Source organism: Melanerpes formicivorus, unplaced genomic scaffold, assembly GCF_026170545.1.
Source record: "Melanerpes formicivorus ecotype bairdi unplaced genomic scaffold, bMelFor1.0.p_v2 SCAF_19, whole genome shotgun sequence".
Classification (NCBI taxonomy): Eukaryota; Metazoa; Chordata; class Aves; order Piciformes; family Picidae; genus Melanerpes; species Melanerpes formicivorus.
Window position 1 is genome coordinate 15,684,138 of NW_027142371.1, and position 15,849 is coordinate 15,699,986.

General features: G+C 56.7%; 1 protein-coding gene across 4 annotated transcripts in view; it reads left to right on the top strand.

Moving 5' to 3' along the window:
- LOC137447091 (uncharacterized) overlaps positions 1-15,849 on the top strand; it is a 30,280-nt gene that overhangs the window by 4,389 nt on the left and 10,042 nt on the right. The window contains exons 4-14 of one of the 4 annotated variants that reach the window (XM_068150343.1): positions 1,655-1,706; positions 2,358-2,547; positions 2,651-2,710; positions 2,870-3,214; positions 3,890-3,965; positions 4,889-4,975; positions 5,668-7,292; positions 7,582-10,318; positions 10,578-10,723; positions 14,826-14,962; positions 15,585-15,718. In XM_068150343.1, coding sequence (XP_068006444.1) covers positions 2,373-2,547; positions 2,651-2,710; positions 2,870-3,214; positions 3,890-3,965; positions 4,889-4,975; positions 5,668-6,115 — 1,191 coding nt within the window. In that variant the 5' untranslated portion in view covers positions 1,655-1,706; positions 2,358-2,372 and the 3' untranslated portion in view covers positions 6,116-7,292; positions 7,582-10,318; positions 10,578-10,723; positions 14,826-14,962; positions 15,585-15,718. The other 3 variants (XM_068150340.1, XM_068150341.1, XM_068150342.1) reach the window with 3 other exon arrangements.

Consider the following 15,849-nt stretch of genomic DNA (forward strand, 5'->3'; position numbering starts at 1 on the left):
GCCCTCTGCCTCTCTCTCTCTCTCCCTTGCCCTCTTCCCTCCTCTCTCTCTTGCCCTCTTCCCTCCTCTCTCTCTTGCCCTCTTCCCTCCTCTCTCTCTTGCCCTCTTCCCTCCTCTCTCTCTTGCCCTCTTCCCTCCTCTCTCTCTTGCCCTCTTCCCTCCTCTCTCTCTTGCCCTCTTCCCTCCTCTCTCTCTTGCCCTCTTCCCTCCTCTCTCTCTTGCCCTCTTCCCTCCTCTCTCTCTTGCCCTCTTCCCTCCTCTCTCTCTTGCCCTCTTCCCTCCTCTCTCTCTTGCCCTCTTCCCTCCTCTCTCTCTTGCCCTCTTCCCTCCTCTCTCTCTTGCCCTCTTCCCTCCTCTCTCTCTTGCCCTCTTCCCTCCTCTCTCTCTTGCCCTCTTCCCTCCTCTCTCTCTTGCCCTCTTCCCTCCTCTCTCTCTTGCCCTCTTCCCTCCTCTCTCTCTTGCCCTCTTCCCTCCTCTCTCTCTTGCCCTCTTCCCTCCTCTCTCTCTTGCCCTCTTCCCTCCTCTCTCTCTTGCCCTCTTCCCTCCTCTCTCTCTTGCCCTCTTCCCTCCTCTCTCTCTTGCCCTCTTCCCTCCTCTCTCTCTTGCCCTCTTCCCTCCTCTCTCTCTTGCCCTCTTCCCTCCTCTCTCTCTTGCCCTCTGCCCCTCTCTCTCCCTTGCCCTCTTCCCCCCTCTCTGTGTTTCTGCATTCATGGAGTTCTGTGGCACAGGTTCAGGTGAAGGAGCAAGTGGTAAGTGGGGCAGGAGGGAGCAGCTGCAGGTCTCTGGAGCTCAGTGTTTGTTCCTTAAAGGGAAGGGGAAAGCCTCTGGAGGGCTCTGTGTGGTTGTTTGCTGTTTGCAATGTGGAGCTTTTGAACACAAGGTTGTGGGGCTGGGAGGGAGAGTTCTCAGCCCTGTGTTTAGCCCAGTTTGGGGGTCTGCAGCCTCCCCTGGGCTCAGGAGAGGGCAGGGAGCAGGTGCCTGCAAAGCAGCCAGCAGCAGGGGGGGGACTGGGGAGCCAGGCTGGTGCCTCAGGGTTGGTTTGGAGGTGGTGCCACAGGGTCAATATGGACATAAGAATTAAGCCCAGAGCCTGTTGTGGTCAGGAGAAAAGGGTTGAAGGGAACTCGGTGTGAGGCTGTGCCAGTGGGGCAGGCTGGCAGGTTTGGGGGAAGTTGTGGCTCCTCCAAGGAGCTGGAGATGATGGAGGGGAGAAAGGAGAAAGACAAAGTTCTCCAGGGTGAATTGCAGCTCCCAAGTGAGAGAAATCAAACCCAGGCTTGGCTTTGATGGGAGGGGAAGTGGAGGCAGAAGAAGAGCCAGCAATGACTTGGGTTGCAGCTGACAGCTTGTCCCTGCCCCAGCTCCCTCCCAGCGGCTCTGGACACTGTGGCTGTGCTCCACAGGCTGCTCAGCTGCAGTCCCCAAACCCCTTCTGCCAAACCCTGCTGCAGAGCAGGCTGCTCTGGGGTGATGCTCTGCCAGGGCCCCCAGGAGCTCTGGTGGCCTCTGCCAGGTTTTGTCTCCATCCATGATGTGTTGGATGGAATCTGGAATGAACTCCCCCCCAGGCCCAGCAGCCCCTGCTCTTGAGGAGGTTCTGGAAGTCACCACTGGCCTGGGTGGTTCTGACTGCTGAGCACTTCCATTTCTCCAGTGCAGCTCTAAGGGGAGGATGAAGAGGAGATGCCAGTGGGCAGGCACAGGAGGTGAGCTCCTTGTAGCATTGCTGCTTGGCTGCCTTAGATGTGCCTTTCACTGCTCTGTGCCTCAGTTTCCCCACGTGTGAAGCAGACATGTCTCTGCCCTGATGAGGGCACTTTGCTGTGCAGGCAGAGGGATGACCACTTCCCTGGGTACTCCTGGGTCTTGCTGAGTCTTGCCTGCTTTGAGATCACACAAAACATTTGCCTCCACTCCAGCAAATTGCTGCAGACCCCCTGGAGCCACTTGAGCTGTGGGTGCCCAGCTTCAGCAGGGAGGTTGGGCTGGATGATCTCCAGAGGACCTTTCCCACCCTGTGTCTGGGAGCTGGTTCCCAAGGGCAGAGGAGCAGCCTGCCCCTGCTTGGTGCTCTGCCCAGTGAGAACTGCTCCTGCCCAGCCCCGGGTGACCCAGAGCCAGGGCTGGAGCTGCAGCTCTCCCAGCCAAGCACAGGGAGCTCTGCACAGGTGTAGGCCCCAGGACAACCTCCCAGGGGAGCGCTTAGGGTGAGTCAAGCACAGAGGGCAAGAGTGGGAAAGGACAGGAGGGTAGAGAAGATGAAGGGAGAAGGATTTGCCACCTCTGGCAGAGCAGCCTTTGCTCATGCTGCCAGCCATGGCAGAGCACAGAGCCCTGCCCTGCTGCTCCCCTCACAGCAGGTGGAGAGCCCCATGGCAGCCAAGCTCTACGTCCTCATCCGCTGGCCGGACGGCAGCCGGGTGATCAGCGCGGAGAGCATCAGGGAGCCTCGCAAGCCCTCCCACCTCTACACGGAGGGGGAGCAGGTGCTGGCACGCTGCCCAGGCTTCAGCGGCCTCTACTGGGGCAGGGTGGAAGGCATCAGTGGTGAGTGGCGACCCTCTGCCCCGGGCGTTGCGATCTGGGGCTGCTCAGGAGCAGCCTTTAGAGGATGAGTTCGCTGCTGAGGAATTCTTCTCTCTCCCTGCAGAGCACAAAGATGTTTTAGAGAAGCAGCTGCTGGAAGGGAGACAGCTCCTGGGGAAGCTGAGTGAGTAGAGCTCGTTGGAGATTGCACCTTCCAGCCTGGGGTGGGAGGGTGCTGAGGGTGCTGGAGCCCTGGCACAGATGTCACAGTCACACACCACTGACGGGGCGGTGGGAGGGACGTGGCAGGGATGCACATCCTGAGCATCCACCTTGCTTCCAGAAGAGGAACCAGCTGCCTGCAGCATGATGCCACCCCAGCCAAAGAAGTCCAGGAAAACCTTCCCCAGGTGGAGCCCAGGGAATGCATCCAGGAGACACCACAGCGACAAGGCTTGCCCTGCCGAGCCACTGCTGAGGGCAGCGGAGACCGACCTGGGCCTTGGCACCAGCAGCTCCTCCAGCACCAAGGAGAGAGCTGCCCTGGGCAGCGCGGCAGGAAGCCCCAGCTCCTGGGCAGGACCTTCGCACCCAGCCAGTGCCTTCACACCCCCAGCCACATTTGTCACTGTGGCCATGCCAGGGACTTCCCGGGGTGAAGAGGACAGGGCTGCTCCAGCTACTAGAGGTAACTGGTGCTGTCAGTGAGGATGTGGGCACTTAGCCCTCGCCCTGAGTGGCAGGTTGGGATGGGACCCAGCAGGAGACCTCTGCTTTACTCCAGGGCTCTGTGGCTTTTCTTCTGGAGCTACAAAGCTTAGAGAATGAAGTTTCTTGGCCCTTTCCACTTGGGAGATCTCTTCCAGAGGAGCTGTCTGAAGGGAGGTGGCTGTGTGATAGCACATGGTGTCTGCTCTGCCAGCCACCAGCCCTTGTCTCCTGGGCCAGCAGTGCTTTCCCCACATGCCAGACCCCCATCCAGCCTGCCTGAAAACTGCAAGTACCCAAAGCCTCGTGTCCCAGCTAGCCAAACCTCCTCAGCTTTGCCTCTTTCCCTGCCTTTCCAGCCTCTACTCTGTACGTCAAACACATCAAACCACTTTTACCTGCCGACTAGCAGCGGTGTCCAGAGGCAGGTTGGCTTTGTTTGCCCACTGTGTCTTTTGTGATGGGAACAGAAGCAGCCCCTGAGATACCTCCCTTGGCTACTAACAAGCTCCCTGCTGTTCAGTCCTGGGAAGCTCCTGGGAAGGAGGCTTTGCAGTCTGGCAGGAGTGCTCAGACAACCTGCTCAGGAGACAAAGGGGTCCAGGCCCCTTTCAGCTTCCGGTTTGCTCAGCTTCTGTCCCCTCTCTACCTCTAGATTTCATTGCCCTGCCAATGAAAAGGAAGTCAGATGGCATCTTGTCCCACTGCCAGCAGCACCTCTGCCTGAACAGGTAACACTTGAAGGTGTGGAAAGGGTGGAGGTCATGAGGGTGAGGCTGGGCTCTGGGCAGCAGTGCTCAGTGGGGAAAACCAGGGCAAAACAGAGCCCAGGAGGCTCCATCTGAACAGGAGGAGAAAGTTTGGTGTGAAGGAGCAGAGCCCTGGGGCAGGCTGCCCAGAGAGGTTGTGGAGTCTCCTGGTGTGGAGAGCTTCCAACCCCCCCTGGGCACTGTGCTCCTGAACAGGCTGCTGTGGGAGCCCTGCTGGAGCAGGGGCTGGGCTGGGGGAGTTCCAGAGGTCCCTTCCACACCCCCCATGTTAGGATGCTGGGAGGACCTGCCATGCATTTAAATGTCTTAGTGTGGGGTCTGTTCACCCTGTTTCCATGCCCTGGTGGTGCTCACTGTGAATGTTCCTGTGGACTTCAATCCCAAGCACAAGATGAGAGGAGTTTATGTGGATGCATCCTGCAGAGCCCCTTGAGCCCTGGCGTTCTGAACCCCTTGGAGGGTCAGATAGAGGATCCCAGGCCTGTGTGCCAGGGCCTGCTCTGCATGAAACAGGATGCACAGGAGGCTGTCCACATGAAGGACTGTGAGGTTCCAGGGTGGTGCTCAGAGGGGTGGGAGCTGCCCCAACCCTGGAACCACTGCAGGTCAGGTTGGGGCTATGAGCAGCCTGCTCTGGTTGCAGATGTCCCTGCTGGCTGCAGAGGGGTTGGACTGGATGAGCTTGAAAGGTCCCTTCCACCCCAACCCATTCCATGATTCTGACCATGGCTGCTCCCCCTGAGCCCATTTCACTCTTGCTGTAAATGCCAACTTAGCTCTGAAGCCCAACCCTTGCATGGCAGAGAGTCCTCAGCAGGGCTGAGGGTGGCTGTGAACATGTGGCCTCCTGAGGCATTGCTTCTTAGCTTGCTTCTTTCTTCCAGCTGTGAAGGGAGGAAGTTTGATGCCTTGCAAGACACAGATGGCTTTGGGAGAGCTGAGAAAAGTCTTGGCCCTGGTGCCATGGAAAGGTAATTAGCCAAGGAGGGTCCTGTTCCTCGCCCTGTTTGCCTCCTGACTCCAAGAGCAAGCAGGGAGACCACAGCTGGGTGGCAAAGTGCTGCACATTTAGACCCAAGAGCTGCTGAATCTTGATGTAATCAGAGCTGAGGGTTTCATTCTGCTTGTAGGGCTGGGAGTTAGAGACACAAGAGGGCTCTAACGTGGAGCAGAAACCACAAAGCTTTTGCCTCTTGCCTGGAAGACTTCTCCCATGTCTGAACAGGCTGCGTGTTCTTTGCCTTGTTGTCCTTTACTTTGATGGCAAGTACCCAGGGCTGAGGTGGCTGCCAGGGCATCAGGGGGCAGTACTTGCACTGCCATTTCCCATGGCTTTGTTGGCTCACCCCAACAGCCTCCTGGGATCTGCAGGTCAGAGCTTCTCTCTTCCCTTGATGTTGAACAGGGAACGGAGAGCATCAAAGGCTCCGCGTGGGGAACAAGGAGGGGCTGAGAGTTAAATGCTGAACATTCTGAGCTGCTAAAAAAGTCCAGACCATGCTACCCTTCCCTCCTGCCTTGCTCCTCACTCAGATGTGGCAGGATGGGTGGGCACCCTGGCAGGGCAGTTGTGTCCTGCCATCGCTGCTTGGGTGGAGGTGCCGCCAAAGGCTGTGAGCCCCGGTGCCCTCTTGCCTTTACAGAGATGCTTTCGATCTTTCAGGGCAGAGAAGATAGAGCAGCTGGAAAGGATGGTGCTGAGCCTCCAGCAGGATGTCCTCTCTCTGAAGAAGAAGGTACAGAGGCTGGAGTCCCTGTCCTGCCAGGAGGAGCCCCCCCGGCAGCCGTGCGAGGCGGTGGAGCTCTTCAACGGCTACACCAAGGAGCAGCTGACGGAGACCATCCGCTTCGACCAGAAGATCAGCACGGCCTGCAAGACCCTGCTCTACAAGCTCTTCACATCTGACTACATCCAGAGCCACTCCATCACGGGCAGGAGGGGCAACACCTTCCGGGAGGCCAAGCCCATGATGGACGAGCGCTGCATCAAAATCATCCGGGTGCTGCTGAAGCAGAAGTTCGGGGAGCAGCTCAGCGACACTGTGATCACCGAGAAGATCCAGAACGTGCAGAAAGCCCTCCGGCAGAAGTTTAAGACAGAGTGCCTCTGAGGCGCGGCGCCTGGCCTCCCTTCCTGCCGTGCTCATCGATGTCTCTGAGCATCCCTGCCAGGAAACAAAAGCTGAGACCAATCTGCTGCTGTTCAGCTGCTTGCCGGCGGGGAGCCAGCCCGAGCGCCCCTGGTGTGTGGAGCAGAAGCAGAGCCCTTCCCTGCCAAGCCTCTGCCCTCCTTCAGTCAGTGGCACACCTCGGCCAGGTCTTCCCACACCCGGAGCACTTGACAAGTTCCTTTCCACCCAGTCTGTGTGCAGACCTCACTGCAGGGCACATCTAAAGCCCTCTGGACGTGTCCAAAAGCCTCAGGGTTCTTCCTGGGTCCGAGGACTGGTCAGTAAGTCAACTTTGTTCCAGCTTGACTTAGGGAGAAAGATTGGCTCTGGGTAGGGGGTCCAGCTGTGGATGGACTTTGTGTCACCCAGCACGGCTCTCCCTGCGTGCCTGTGGTTGCCTCCTCCTGCCTGTGGGACAATATTTGCTCTCTGTGATCCTTACAGCCTCCTGCAGCACCTGATGCAGGAAAACAGCACCACAAACCAGCCAGAGAATTCCATCTCCCCTCTTTTAATGCAGCTGCATGGGAGAAAGGTCTTCACTAACAGCCATCTGCTGAGCAGCAGCAGGGCTCCCCCCGGAAAGGACTTTGCATTCATTTTCCTTTGGGACCCAGGTCGTTTCCAGGAAGAAATTTCATGCCATGAGTAGGGGATGAAGGGCAAGGTATGCCCTGGCTGCAGCTGCAGCTTTCCTCCAGAGCTCAGACACGTTATGGACACAGACCCTAGGATCTAAAGGCAGTATTTATATCCCAGTCAAGAAACTCCAGGTGCCAGCAGGGATTCTGCTGTGTGAGAGGGGCTGGAGGGATCTGCCTGCTCCTAAGCAGCTCAGAGCTGGAGCTTGGGTGACTTCAAAGCGAGTTTGTTGCAAGGAGTCAGAGGCTGGGGTCTGCTGCACAGGAGTGCTGCCAAGTGCCAAACCTTCCCCTGCAGAAGAGGCCTCTCAGGGGAGAAATTGGTTCCTCTCAGCTTAGTTTTTCACTTATTCAGGGCAGCAAATGTCAGTCGGTTTGTGCTGGTCAGACCATTTGGCTGCATTCATGTGCCTGGGTCAGCTGTGGAGCACCCAATTTCTGCAGAGCTACAGGGGAGATCACAATGCAAAATAAAGGTACTGAAACCCAAGAGGCTGCTTTGAAACAGGGGGGAAAGGAAAAGAAAGGAAGGGAGAGGAGAGGGGAGGAGATGTTGTGCTATGTGCAGAGGCTCCCTCCCCCTCTGCCTTTTTGGGTTTGGTTCTTTCTCGAGTGGAAGAACAGAATCCTTTGAGTGGAGGCTAGGAAGCCTCCCTGGGCATGGTGGGGGAGAGGCTTGCCAACAGTTTTGGCACAGTTTTGTCTTTAGCAATCCTGTTCAACTGCCCCAGCCAGGAGCTAAAGGTTTTCCTCCTCTTTTCCCAGTGCAAGTGCTTTGCCTGACTCTGTGATGCCAGAGATGATTTCTCCTTTGGAGGGACCTTGAGCTGAGCAGCTGGAGCAGGGCACTTGGAGCCAGTCCTTGAGAACTCATTGGAATGGAGCAGCACTGACACACAGAGAGTCCCTCCCCTCCTCCCCCCCAGCTCCTCAGTGCAGACCCCCCCTGAAAATCATAGGATTAGAAAATGGTTTGGGTTGGAAGGGAGCTCAAAGCTCATCCAGTGCCAACCCTCTGCCAGGGGCAGGGACACCTCCCACCAGCCCAGGCTGCTCCAGGGCTCATCCAGCCTGGCCTTGGACATCTCCAGGGGGGAGGCAGCCACAGCCTCCCTGGGCAGCCTGTGCCAGAGTCTCCCCAGCCTCACAGCAAAGAATTTCTTCCTAATCTCCAGTCTCAATCTCCCTGTAACAGTACAGACCCTCCTCCTACATCTCCTCTCTCAGCTCAAAGCCACTGCCCCCTCCTAACCCAAAGGCCTGGCCAGCCTATCCCAGTAATTCTTCCAAGGCAGGAGGTTAATGCAGCTCAGTGGAGCTGCCCTTCATCACCTGGAGACAGACACACAGGCTTTGAACATCCCCAGGTGAAGTGGTGCTGGCATAAACCCTCCTCCTCCTCTATCTTCCCTGACCCCTTCATCCCTGAGGGGATGCCACATCCCAGCACTGCGTAATCTTCCCTCTGGAGGCTGATTAGCCAGGGCTGGAGTTCAGGGAGGTGAGAGCCTCAGCATCCTGGCAGAGCTGTTTGATCAGAGGTAGCTGCCAGTGCTCCCAATTAGCCTGGAACTGCTGCCTCTGCTTCAAAATCCTTCTCAAATGCAGAGTAACGAACAGCCACCTGCCTTGCCTTTCTTCAGCCTTCTGCACCGAATCAAAGCCTCAGAGAGGAGCTAAGGACAACTTTCATTGCTGGGAAGGACCTGTCTGAGTTGCTGGCTCGTTAGTGCCGTGGCTGTGCTGCACACAGAGCTGGGGAGCATCCATCAGCCCGTGCCACCAGCTCTGCTTCCCAGGAGCGCTCACAGAATAGCAGGCAGTGTGCTGGGCTGTGAAGTTCACTTCAGAGGGAGCCTCCAAAGGGCCTTTCAAGCAGAAAGGTCACCCAGCTCATCTGCTTCCAGAGGAGCTGATTAGAGGTGGCTTGTTTCAGGAGCAACTCCTTCCTCTCAGTGGTTTTTTTCCCCCTCTTCTTTTGCAGTAATGATCTGCAGCTAGGTGGAGGGAGAGGACAGCAGCAGCACATAGTGAAGTAAATAGCCTTTGGGAGCAGGCTTTCAAGGCTGCAGCTCGGCAAGAGGTGTGCTGAAGCACTGGGAGGGAAGATTAAGGTGGAAATGAGTGCCCAGGGAAACAGCTTGGATGAAGCTCAGGACACTGAGGTGCTGGAACCTGCCCAAAGAAGAACAATGAGGCTGCTGAAGGGTCTTGAGCACAGCTCTTCTGAGGAGCAGCTGAAGGACCTGGGCTTGCTTAGTCTGCATAAGAGGAGGCTGAGGGGAGACCTCATTGCCCTCTACAACTCCCTGCAGGGTGCCTGGAGCAGGTGGGGCTTGGGCTCAACAGGACAAGGGGCAATGGCCTCAAGTGGTGCCAGGGGAGGTTCAGGTTGGATATTAGGAGCAACTTCTCCACAGAAAGGGTTCTGAGGCTCTGGCACAGGCTGCCCAGGAGGTGCTGCAGTGTCTCAAAGCCTCCTGGATGTGGTGCTGAGGGAGGTGGTTTGGTGGCAGCGGCTCAGCAGCAGCAGCGGTGAGGCTGCGAGCTCCGGGCGAGTGCTTGGACTTGATCACCCCAAAGGTCTCTTCCAGCCTGGACAGCTCTGTGGTTCTAAACAGACCCTGCAGGAGGGGAAGTGCCCTTGGAGCTGCGGCCCAGGAGCTCTCTGTGTGTTGTAGCTGGGGCTGGGAATGTTTCCTGATGGGAGTGATCACTCTGTGCTTTTCTTGGAAGCACAGCTGCCTGTTTCCTGAGCCCACACACGCCTGCTCGGGCTGCAGAGAGAGTTTATGACTTTAAGCAGTCTTTCATGTCTCTGCTTCAGTCACATCTTCATTACAGATAATTTCTCCTGGTTTGGCTCTGTCTGAAGTACATGATTACATTATTCCAGCTCATCTCTCTCCATCTATTCAGAGTCAAATGGAGCTGGGGAGATTGTTAGCAAACCACAGAAAGCAGAGAAATAAAACTAACTGCAGCACCGGTTCTCTGGGTGCTGAATGCACCCAGGGAATCAAAGGGCTTTTCACTCCTAACAAAATCTGGGCACCAATTGCCTCTGAAGAGCTGAGATGAGTTGTGCTCAGCCCAAGGAGAAAAGAGAGAGCTCAGAGCCCCCTGGCTGTGGGTCAGAGGCTCTCCCTGCCTGGAGGTGCAGCGCATCCAAACGTGCCAGGAAAGCCTGGGGACCAGGTGTGATGCTCTGCTCAGGAAGTGAGCTGCAGGGCTTGAAGCCTTTGAGTCGCAGGCCCACAGGTGGTTAAAGCTCCTCCCAGCGAAACTGATCCCACTGAGCTTGCTGGAAGTCTTCCTGCACCCTCTGGAGGTTTATCCAGCACTTGGCTTCTTGCCCGAGTTCCCTGACGGTGAAGGAAGGACCTCCAGGGCAGCAGTGGCTTCCCAACTCTCTTCAAGTCCCACTCCAGTCCTCCCAGGAACGGTTTTGGAGATGGACCTCATTTCTCAGCTGCTTCACCTCCAAGCTGGAAGATGGCTGGTAAGGAGCAGTGCCCCAGTTCCTCTTCCCTGTGGGTCTCCAGTGTCACCTTGTCAGCAGCAGCTGCCTGCTGCCCCAGGGCATCTCTGTCCTCAGGAGTGGTGTGGGGCTGTGCTTCCCTTGTATGTGGCCTTGGGTGAGCTTCTTGGGTTGGCACAGGGAGTTGGCTGGAGCAGGGGGCTGTGCCTGGCTCCATAGGGCAGTAATTGTCTCCCCCCAAAGCCAGGGACTTGTGGTGCTCATTGATTGCTCCTCCCAGCAGAAGCAGCGTAGCCCAGAGCGTGAGGGCAGAGGAGACTGCAGACCCCATGCTGGTGCTGAATGACCACTGAACTCCAGAGGGGTTTGCTTTCATTGTCATCAATTCCAGCTGTGCTGTGTCCAGAGGCATGGAAGGTGGAGAAGGTGAGCTCTGGGTGGGTTGCAGGCTGGATTTTATCCTGGGAAGATGAGGAAAGTGATCACTTCTTGAGGGAGAAGCTGAGAGAATCCCTGACTGCAGAGGAGCAACACTGCAGTGGTGCCCAGGGACAGCCCAAGGGGCAAGGGGCACAGCTGGAACCCAGGAGCTTCCACCTGAACCTTCCTTGCTGTGAGGGTGCAGAGCCCTGGAGCAGGCTGCCCAGAGAGGTTGTGGAGAGCTTCCAACCTCCCCTGGCCATTGTGCTCCTGGGCAGGCTGCTGTGGTGCCCTGCTGGAGCAGGGGTTGGGCTGGCTGAGCTCCAGCCACCATCAGCCTGGGGTTCAGGGAAAGCCTTCCTTGCTCTGGGCTCTGTGGCCTCTGCTGGACTCTCTCCAGTAGTTTCCTGACTCTCTTCCCCTGGGGAGGCCAGAGCTGGACATGATACTCCAGATGTGTTCTCACCAGGCCAGAGTAGAGGTGGGAGGAGAACCTCACTTGCTCACTTTTTTCCATGTGCCTCAGGACCCCTTTGGCTTGCTTGGCCCTGAGCTCACCCTTTAGCACAAGGTGAGTTTGCTATCCACCAGCACTCCCAGGCCCTCCTCTGCAGAGCTGCTCTCCAGCAGCTCAGACCCTCCATCTCCAAGGTACTGAAGCAGGGACCTGGCAGCTGTGTTGTCTAGGAAGCCCAAGCCAGTGCCCCTGCCCCTGCAGAGCCACACCACCAGTCTGGAGCAACCCCTGATGGCAAATGGCCTGGGAAGTGGGAAAGGAGGAAGCTGCTGCTCCCCAGGGAGAAGTGAGGGCAATTCATTCTCAGTTTGAGAAGGCAGCAAGGGGAGGCACTTCCAGCTGCCTGGACATTGCCCTGGCACTGCCTGTGGAAGCTGAATGCCTGATGGTGACAGCTCCCAGGAATTAGCTACAGGCTGTGGCTGTGTCTCGTGCTCCCTAGGGCTGATGTGCCAGGAGCTTGTGAGGAGAATAAGACCCCAGGAGGGGAGGTCTCCCTCCAGGCTCCTGGTGAATGTGCAGTGGGTGGTTGCAGAGCACATCACCCACCTGGTGCAGGTTAAGCTTCTGCATGCTCTGTCTCGATAAAGAAGCCAAGGACAAGTGGCTGTGGCCCCAGGTGGCAGCCAGCAGCACACCTGAGCACAGCAGTGGTGCTTTGGTCTCCTGGGATGAAGGCTTTGGTGTGCTGCTGGGGGTCAGCAATTCCCACCTCTGTCACAGGAGGCCAGCACCAGGTCAGTGCGAGGTTTGCTTGCTACCTTCAACCATCACAAGTCCACAGCTGAGAAAAGAGTTCTCAGAAGCCAGCAGGGCTCAGTTTTCAGTCCCTGCCCTTCCACCTGACAGCAGCCACCCAGAGGCAAAGTGCAGCTTGGTCCTGCCCGGCAGGCAGCAAGGGCAGAGTGCTGTCTGCTCACCTCAAAGCCTTTCCTGCAGAGCCTGGGCAGGTGAAGCTCCACTGGAAATGTGCTGGATGCATTCACAGGCCAGGAGCTGTGACAAGCAAACCTCCCCAGCCCTCTGCTGAGCCACTTCAGCACAAGGGAGAGGGAGCTCTTGGCTCCTCTGTGGGTTCAGCCTCAGTGCCTGAGTGCCCCCAGCGCAGGAGGGTCACTGAGCTGCAGCAGAGGCTCCAGAGGAGGCCACAGGGATGATCTCTTCCCTGGAGCCTTTGTCTTCCTGCACTCCTTTCAGGTTTCTGTAGTCCATGGGGACTTGAGACAGCAGTGGCTGCACAAGTGCTGCCCTCCTGGCCACGTCCAGACCCCTCAGGACAACTGACTGGTGTGCCTGTGAGGGATGTCACAGCAGTGGGAAGCAGAGGCAGCATCACTGAGCTCTGACTCCTTTTGCCTTTGCATTTTGACACTGAGAAAATGCTTTTGGTCTCTTCTGTCCTCCAGCAGCTCCCCAGGGGGCTGGAGGCAGATGTTTCACAGCCCTGAGGTGGCAAACTGAGAGCTGCCCAACGTGTGGGCCAGGGTGTGACAGCTTCACTGTCAATGTCTGCCTGGGAGGACACTTTACAGCAGCTTTATCTCAGGCTTGTGGAGGTATTGGCAAGGGATTTCCCAACTCATTTCTGAAGAGCAAGCAGCTCTGGATATTAAAGAGCATTTAGGGGAAGGGGAGCAGCTGCCTGGTGGTTTTGAGGCTCAGAGGTGCAGCTCTGGCAGCACTAAATCTGAAAAGTCAACAAGCAGCTTAAAGAGCAGAGTTCAGCTCTCAGAACTGGAATGTCCAGCCTGGGACCTGCCACTGCACTTGGTGAGGAGAGGCCGTGGCTGCAAGCAGATCTGATCCCTCCAAAGCTCAGGAGGTTGGGGAGCTGCAGGGGCATGCAGATGGAGTGCTGGTGTTGGGGGGGGGTGTGACCATCCCACGATGAACCTCTTGACCTTTCTGCTGACCATCCACAGGGCACTGAACCCTGGAATGCACTGGGTTGGAAGTCAGCATCACCTGCTTCAGAGTCATCAGTGATCAGCACTTGCTTGCTCTGCAGTCTGGGCTCAGCTTATTGATTGTGTATTACATCTACTGTAGTTTGCCCTTTGGTCTGTGTGGGGAAGGGCAGATGAGGCTGCTCTGGGGGCTGACTGCTGCTTCTTTACTGTGTCAGGCAATGAGCTCTTACATCCTACAGGTGACCAACTCTTCAGTCCCATCTTCAGAGAAGCAGTGGCTCTCCCCCTTCATTTTCTACCAGGTTTGGAGTCTGGCCATGGTCAGCACCCTCTGAGGTTCAGCTCAGCTCTGAATATTGAAATAGTTCTCATCAAGGCCTGGCAGGGTTTGTGGAAAGCCTCAGCCCTGCTGTGCAGCCTGTGCTTAACAAGGCTCCAGCACCTCCTGCCAGTGCTGCTCTTGAGTGCCACATAGCACAGGGGGTGTGAAAGGGCATCACAGAGTCACAGAGTTGTTTGGGCTGGAAAAGACCTCAGAGACCTCCCAGTCCAACCATCAGCCTAAGGCCACCATGGCCATTAACCCAAGTGCCATGGCCACAGGGTTCCTGAGCACCTCTGGGGATGACGACTCCACCACCTCCCTGGGCAGCCTGAAATCCAGGATGGATCCCTAGGGGAGAAAACACAGCTGGGAACCAAAGAGAGAGAGCTGGAATTAGACCCCAGGTGCACAGGGAACCAGAGAGAGACACCACGAGGGTTTCACACAGAGTGAATCATAGGCTTGCTCTGGCTGGGAAATACCTTGGAGACCATTGGGGCAGCTTGAGAAAGAACTTCCTTGCTGTGGGGGTGGAGCAGCCCTGGAGCAGGCTGCACAGGGAGGTGGTGGAATCTCCTCCAGAGGCTTTCAAAACCCCTCTGGATGTGTTCCTGTGTGGCCTTCTCGAGGTCACCCTGCTTTGGCAGGGGGTGGGCTGGCGATCTCTAGAGGACCCTTCCAGCCCCCAGCAGGCTGAGATTCTGTGAGCCCAACCACTCCCTAGCTCTCCCAAGCCTGGAGCTAAGGTCTGGTCTGGTCTACTCTACTCTATGCCATGCCATGCCATGCCATGCCATGCCCTGTCCCCCAGCAGCAGCCTGTGCTGCAGGTAGGAATGTGATTGGCAAGCTGCCTGCAGGCCCTTTCCCCACGGCAAAGGGCAGCACAGGAGCAAACTCTCTGCCTTTCCATCCCAGCACAGGAGAGATCTTACTCCAGGTGCCAGCCTGCTTCCTCACAAACAATTCCACTTCTCTCTTCCTTTCTTCCCTGGACACAAAGGCAGCAGTTTGCCTTTGTTATTGGAGGGGGGGCATGGAGCCCTCCCTTGCTGCCACTGCTCACTCTGGTGATGCTCTGGCTTCAAAGCTCTACATATTAATGGTGTGAATCACTTCAGAGAGGTACATTATGTTTTCAATTTCCATGATGCTTTTAGTGCAGGCAGCTGATCAGGGGCTGCCATTTAATCTGCTGGAGCAATCTGGAGCATTAAAGGCAGGTTATTGCACAAAGGGATGTATTCCTTTCACTTGGGGAGGTTAATACCACCCATGATTATGTTTGACATTTCTCATGCTCTGTCTGAAGGTAACTACCCACTCTTTATTTCATGCTTTTTTCCCTCCTGAGCAGGGTTTGCAGTGGGGGCAGCTCAAATAGCTGCACACATCCCCCAGGGCCACCCCAGTGGCCCTGCTGCTGTGCAGGAGGAAAGGCAACGTCGTGAACCCCAGGGGCAGAGTGGAGCTGGGAGAGGTTTTCTCCAGTGGGTAAGCAAGCAAAGGGTAAACATCACTGTGTGCATCTGCTGGGGAAACTAGAGGAGGCAGTGGGTGCTGTGCTGCTTCAGGGAGCATCTCCAGGGCATCAGCACTCGAAAGCTTCCCTCAAACGCTGCTGAACACAGCTGAGGTGCAGCCAGCTGCCTGGAGAGGTGGCTTTTGTGGTACAGAACCACAGCATCCCAGCATGGGGGGTTGGAAGGGACCTCTGGAGCTCACCCAGGCCAAGGCCCTGCTCCAGCCCAGCACCCACAGCAGCCTGCCCAGGAGCACAGTGCCCAGGGGGGGTTGGAAGCTCTCCACACCAGGAGACTCCACAACCTCTCTGGGCAGCCTGCTGCAGGGCTCTGCTCCCTCACACCAAACAACTTTCTCCTCCTGATCAGATAGAACCTCCTGGGCTCCAGTCTGCACCCACTGCCCCTTGCCCTGTCACTGAACACCACTGAGAAGAGTCTGACCCCCCCCCCCCCCGCCCTTTGGATATTGATCAGATCCCCTCTCAGCTGACTGACAGCATGGCTCTGAGCTCTGCTCTCAGCAGGGGATGGTCTGAGACAGATCCAGAACCTGCTGTCTCAGTCTGAAAAACACTTCATGTCCTTCACAGCCAATGGACTCTGTCTGACTGTCAGCACAGGGCTGCCTGAGGATGAGCCTAAGAGGACTCTTCAGAGCTGAAGATGGGAAAATTCACCTCAGTTGCCAGTGCTGGCCTGGTGCAGATGATAATTCTCATTTAGAGTAAGTGCTTTTCATTTAGCAGTCAAGGGAGCCCGTGTCATGGACATCACTGACTCATCTCTGTCTCTGCATGCATAGCTCTGCCAGCTCCAGCTGCTAATTGCTTGAGCCCCACTTGCTCCCTTTTGTCT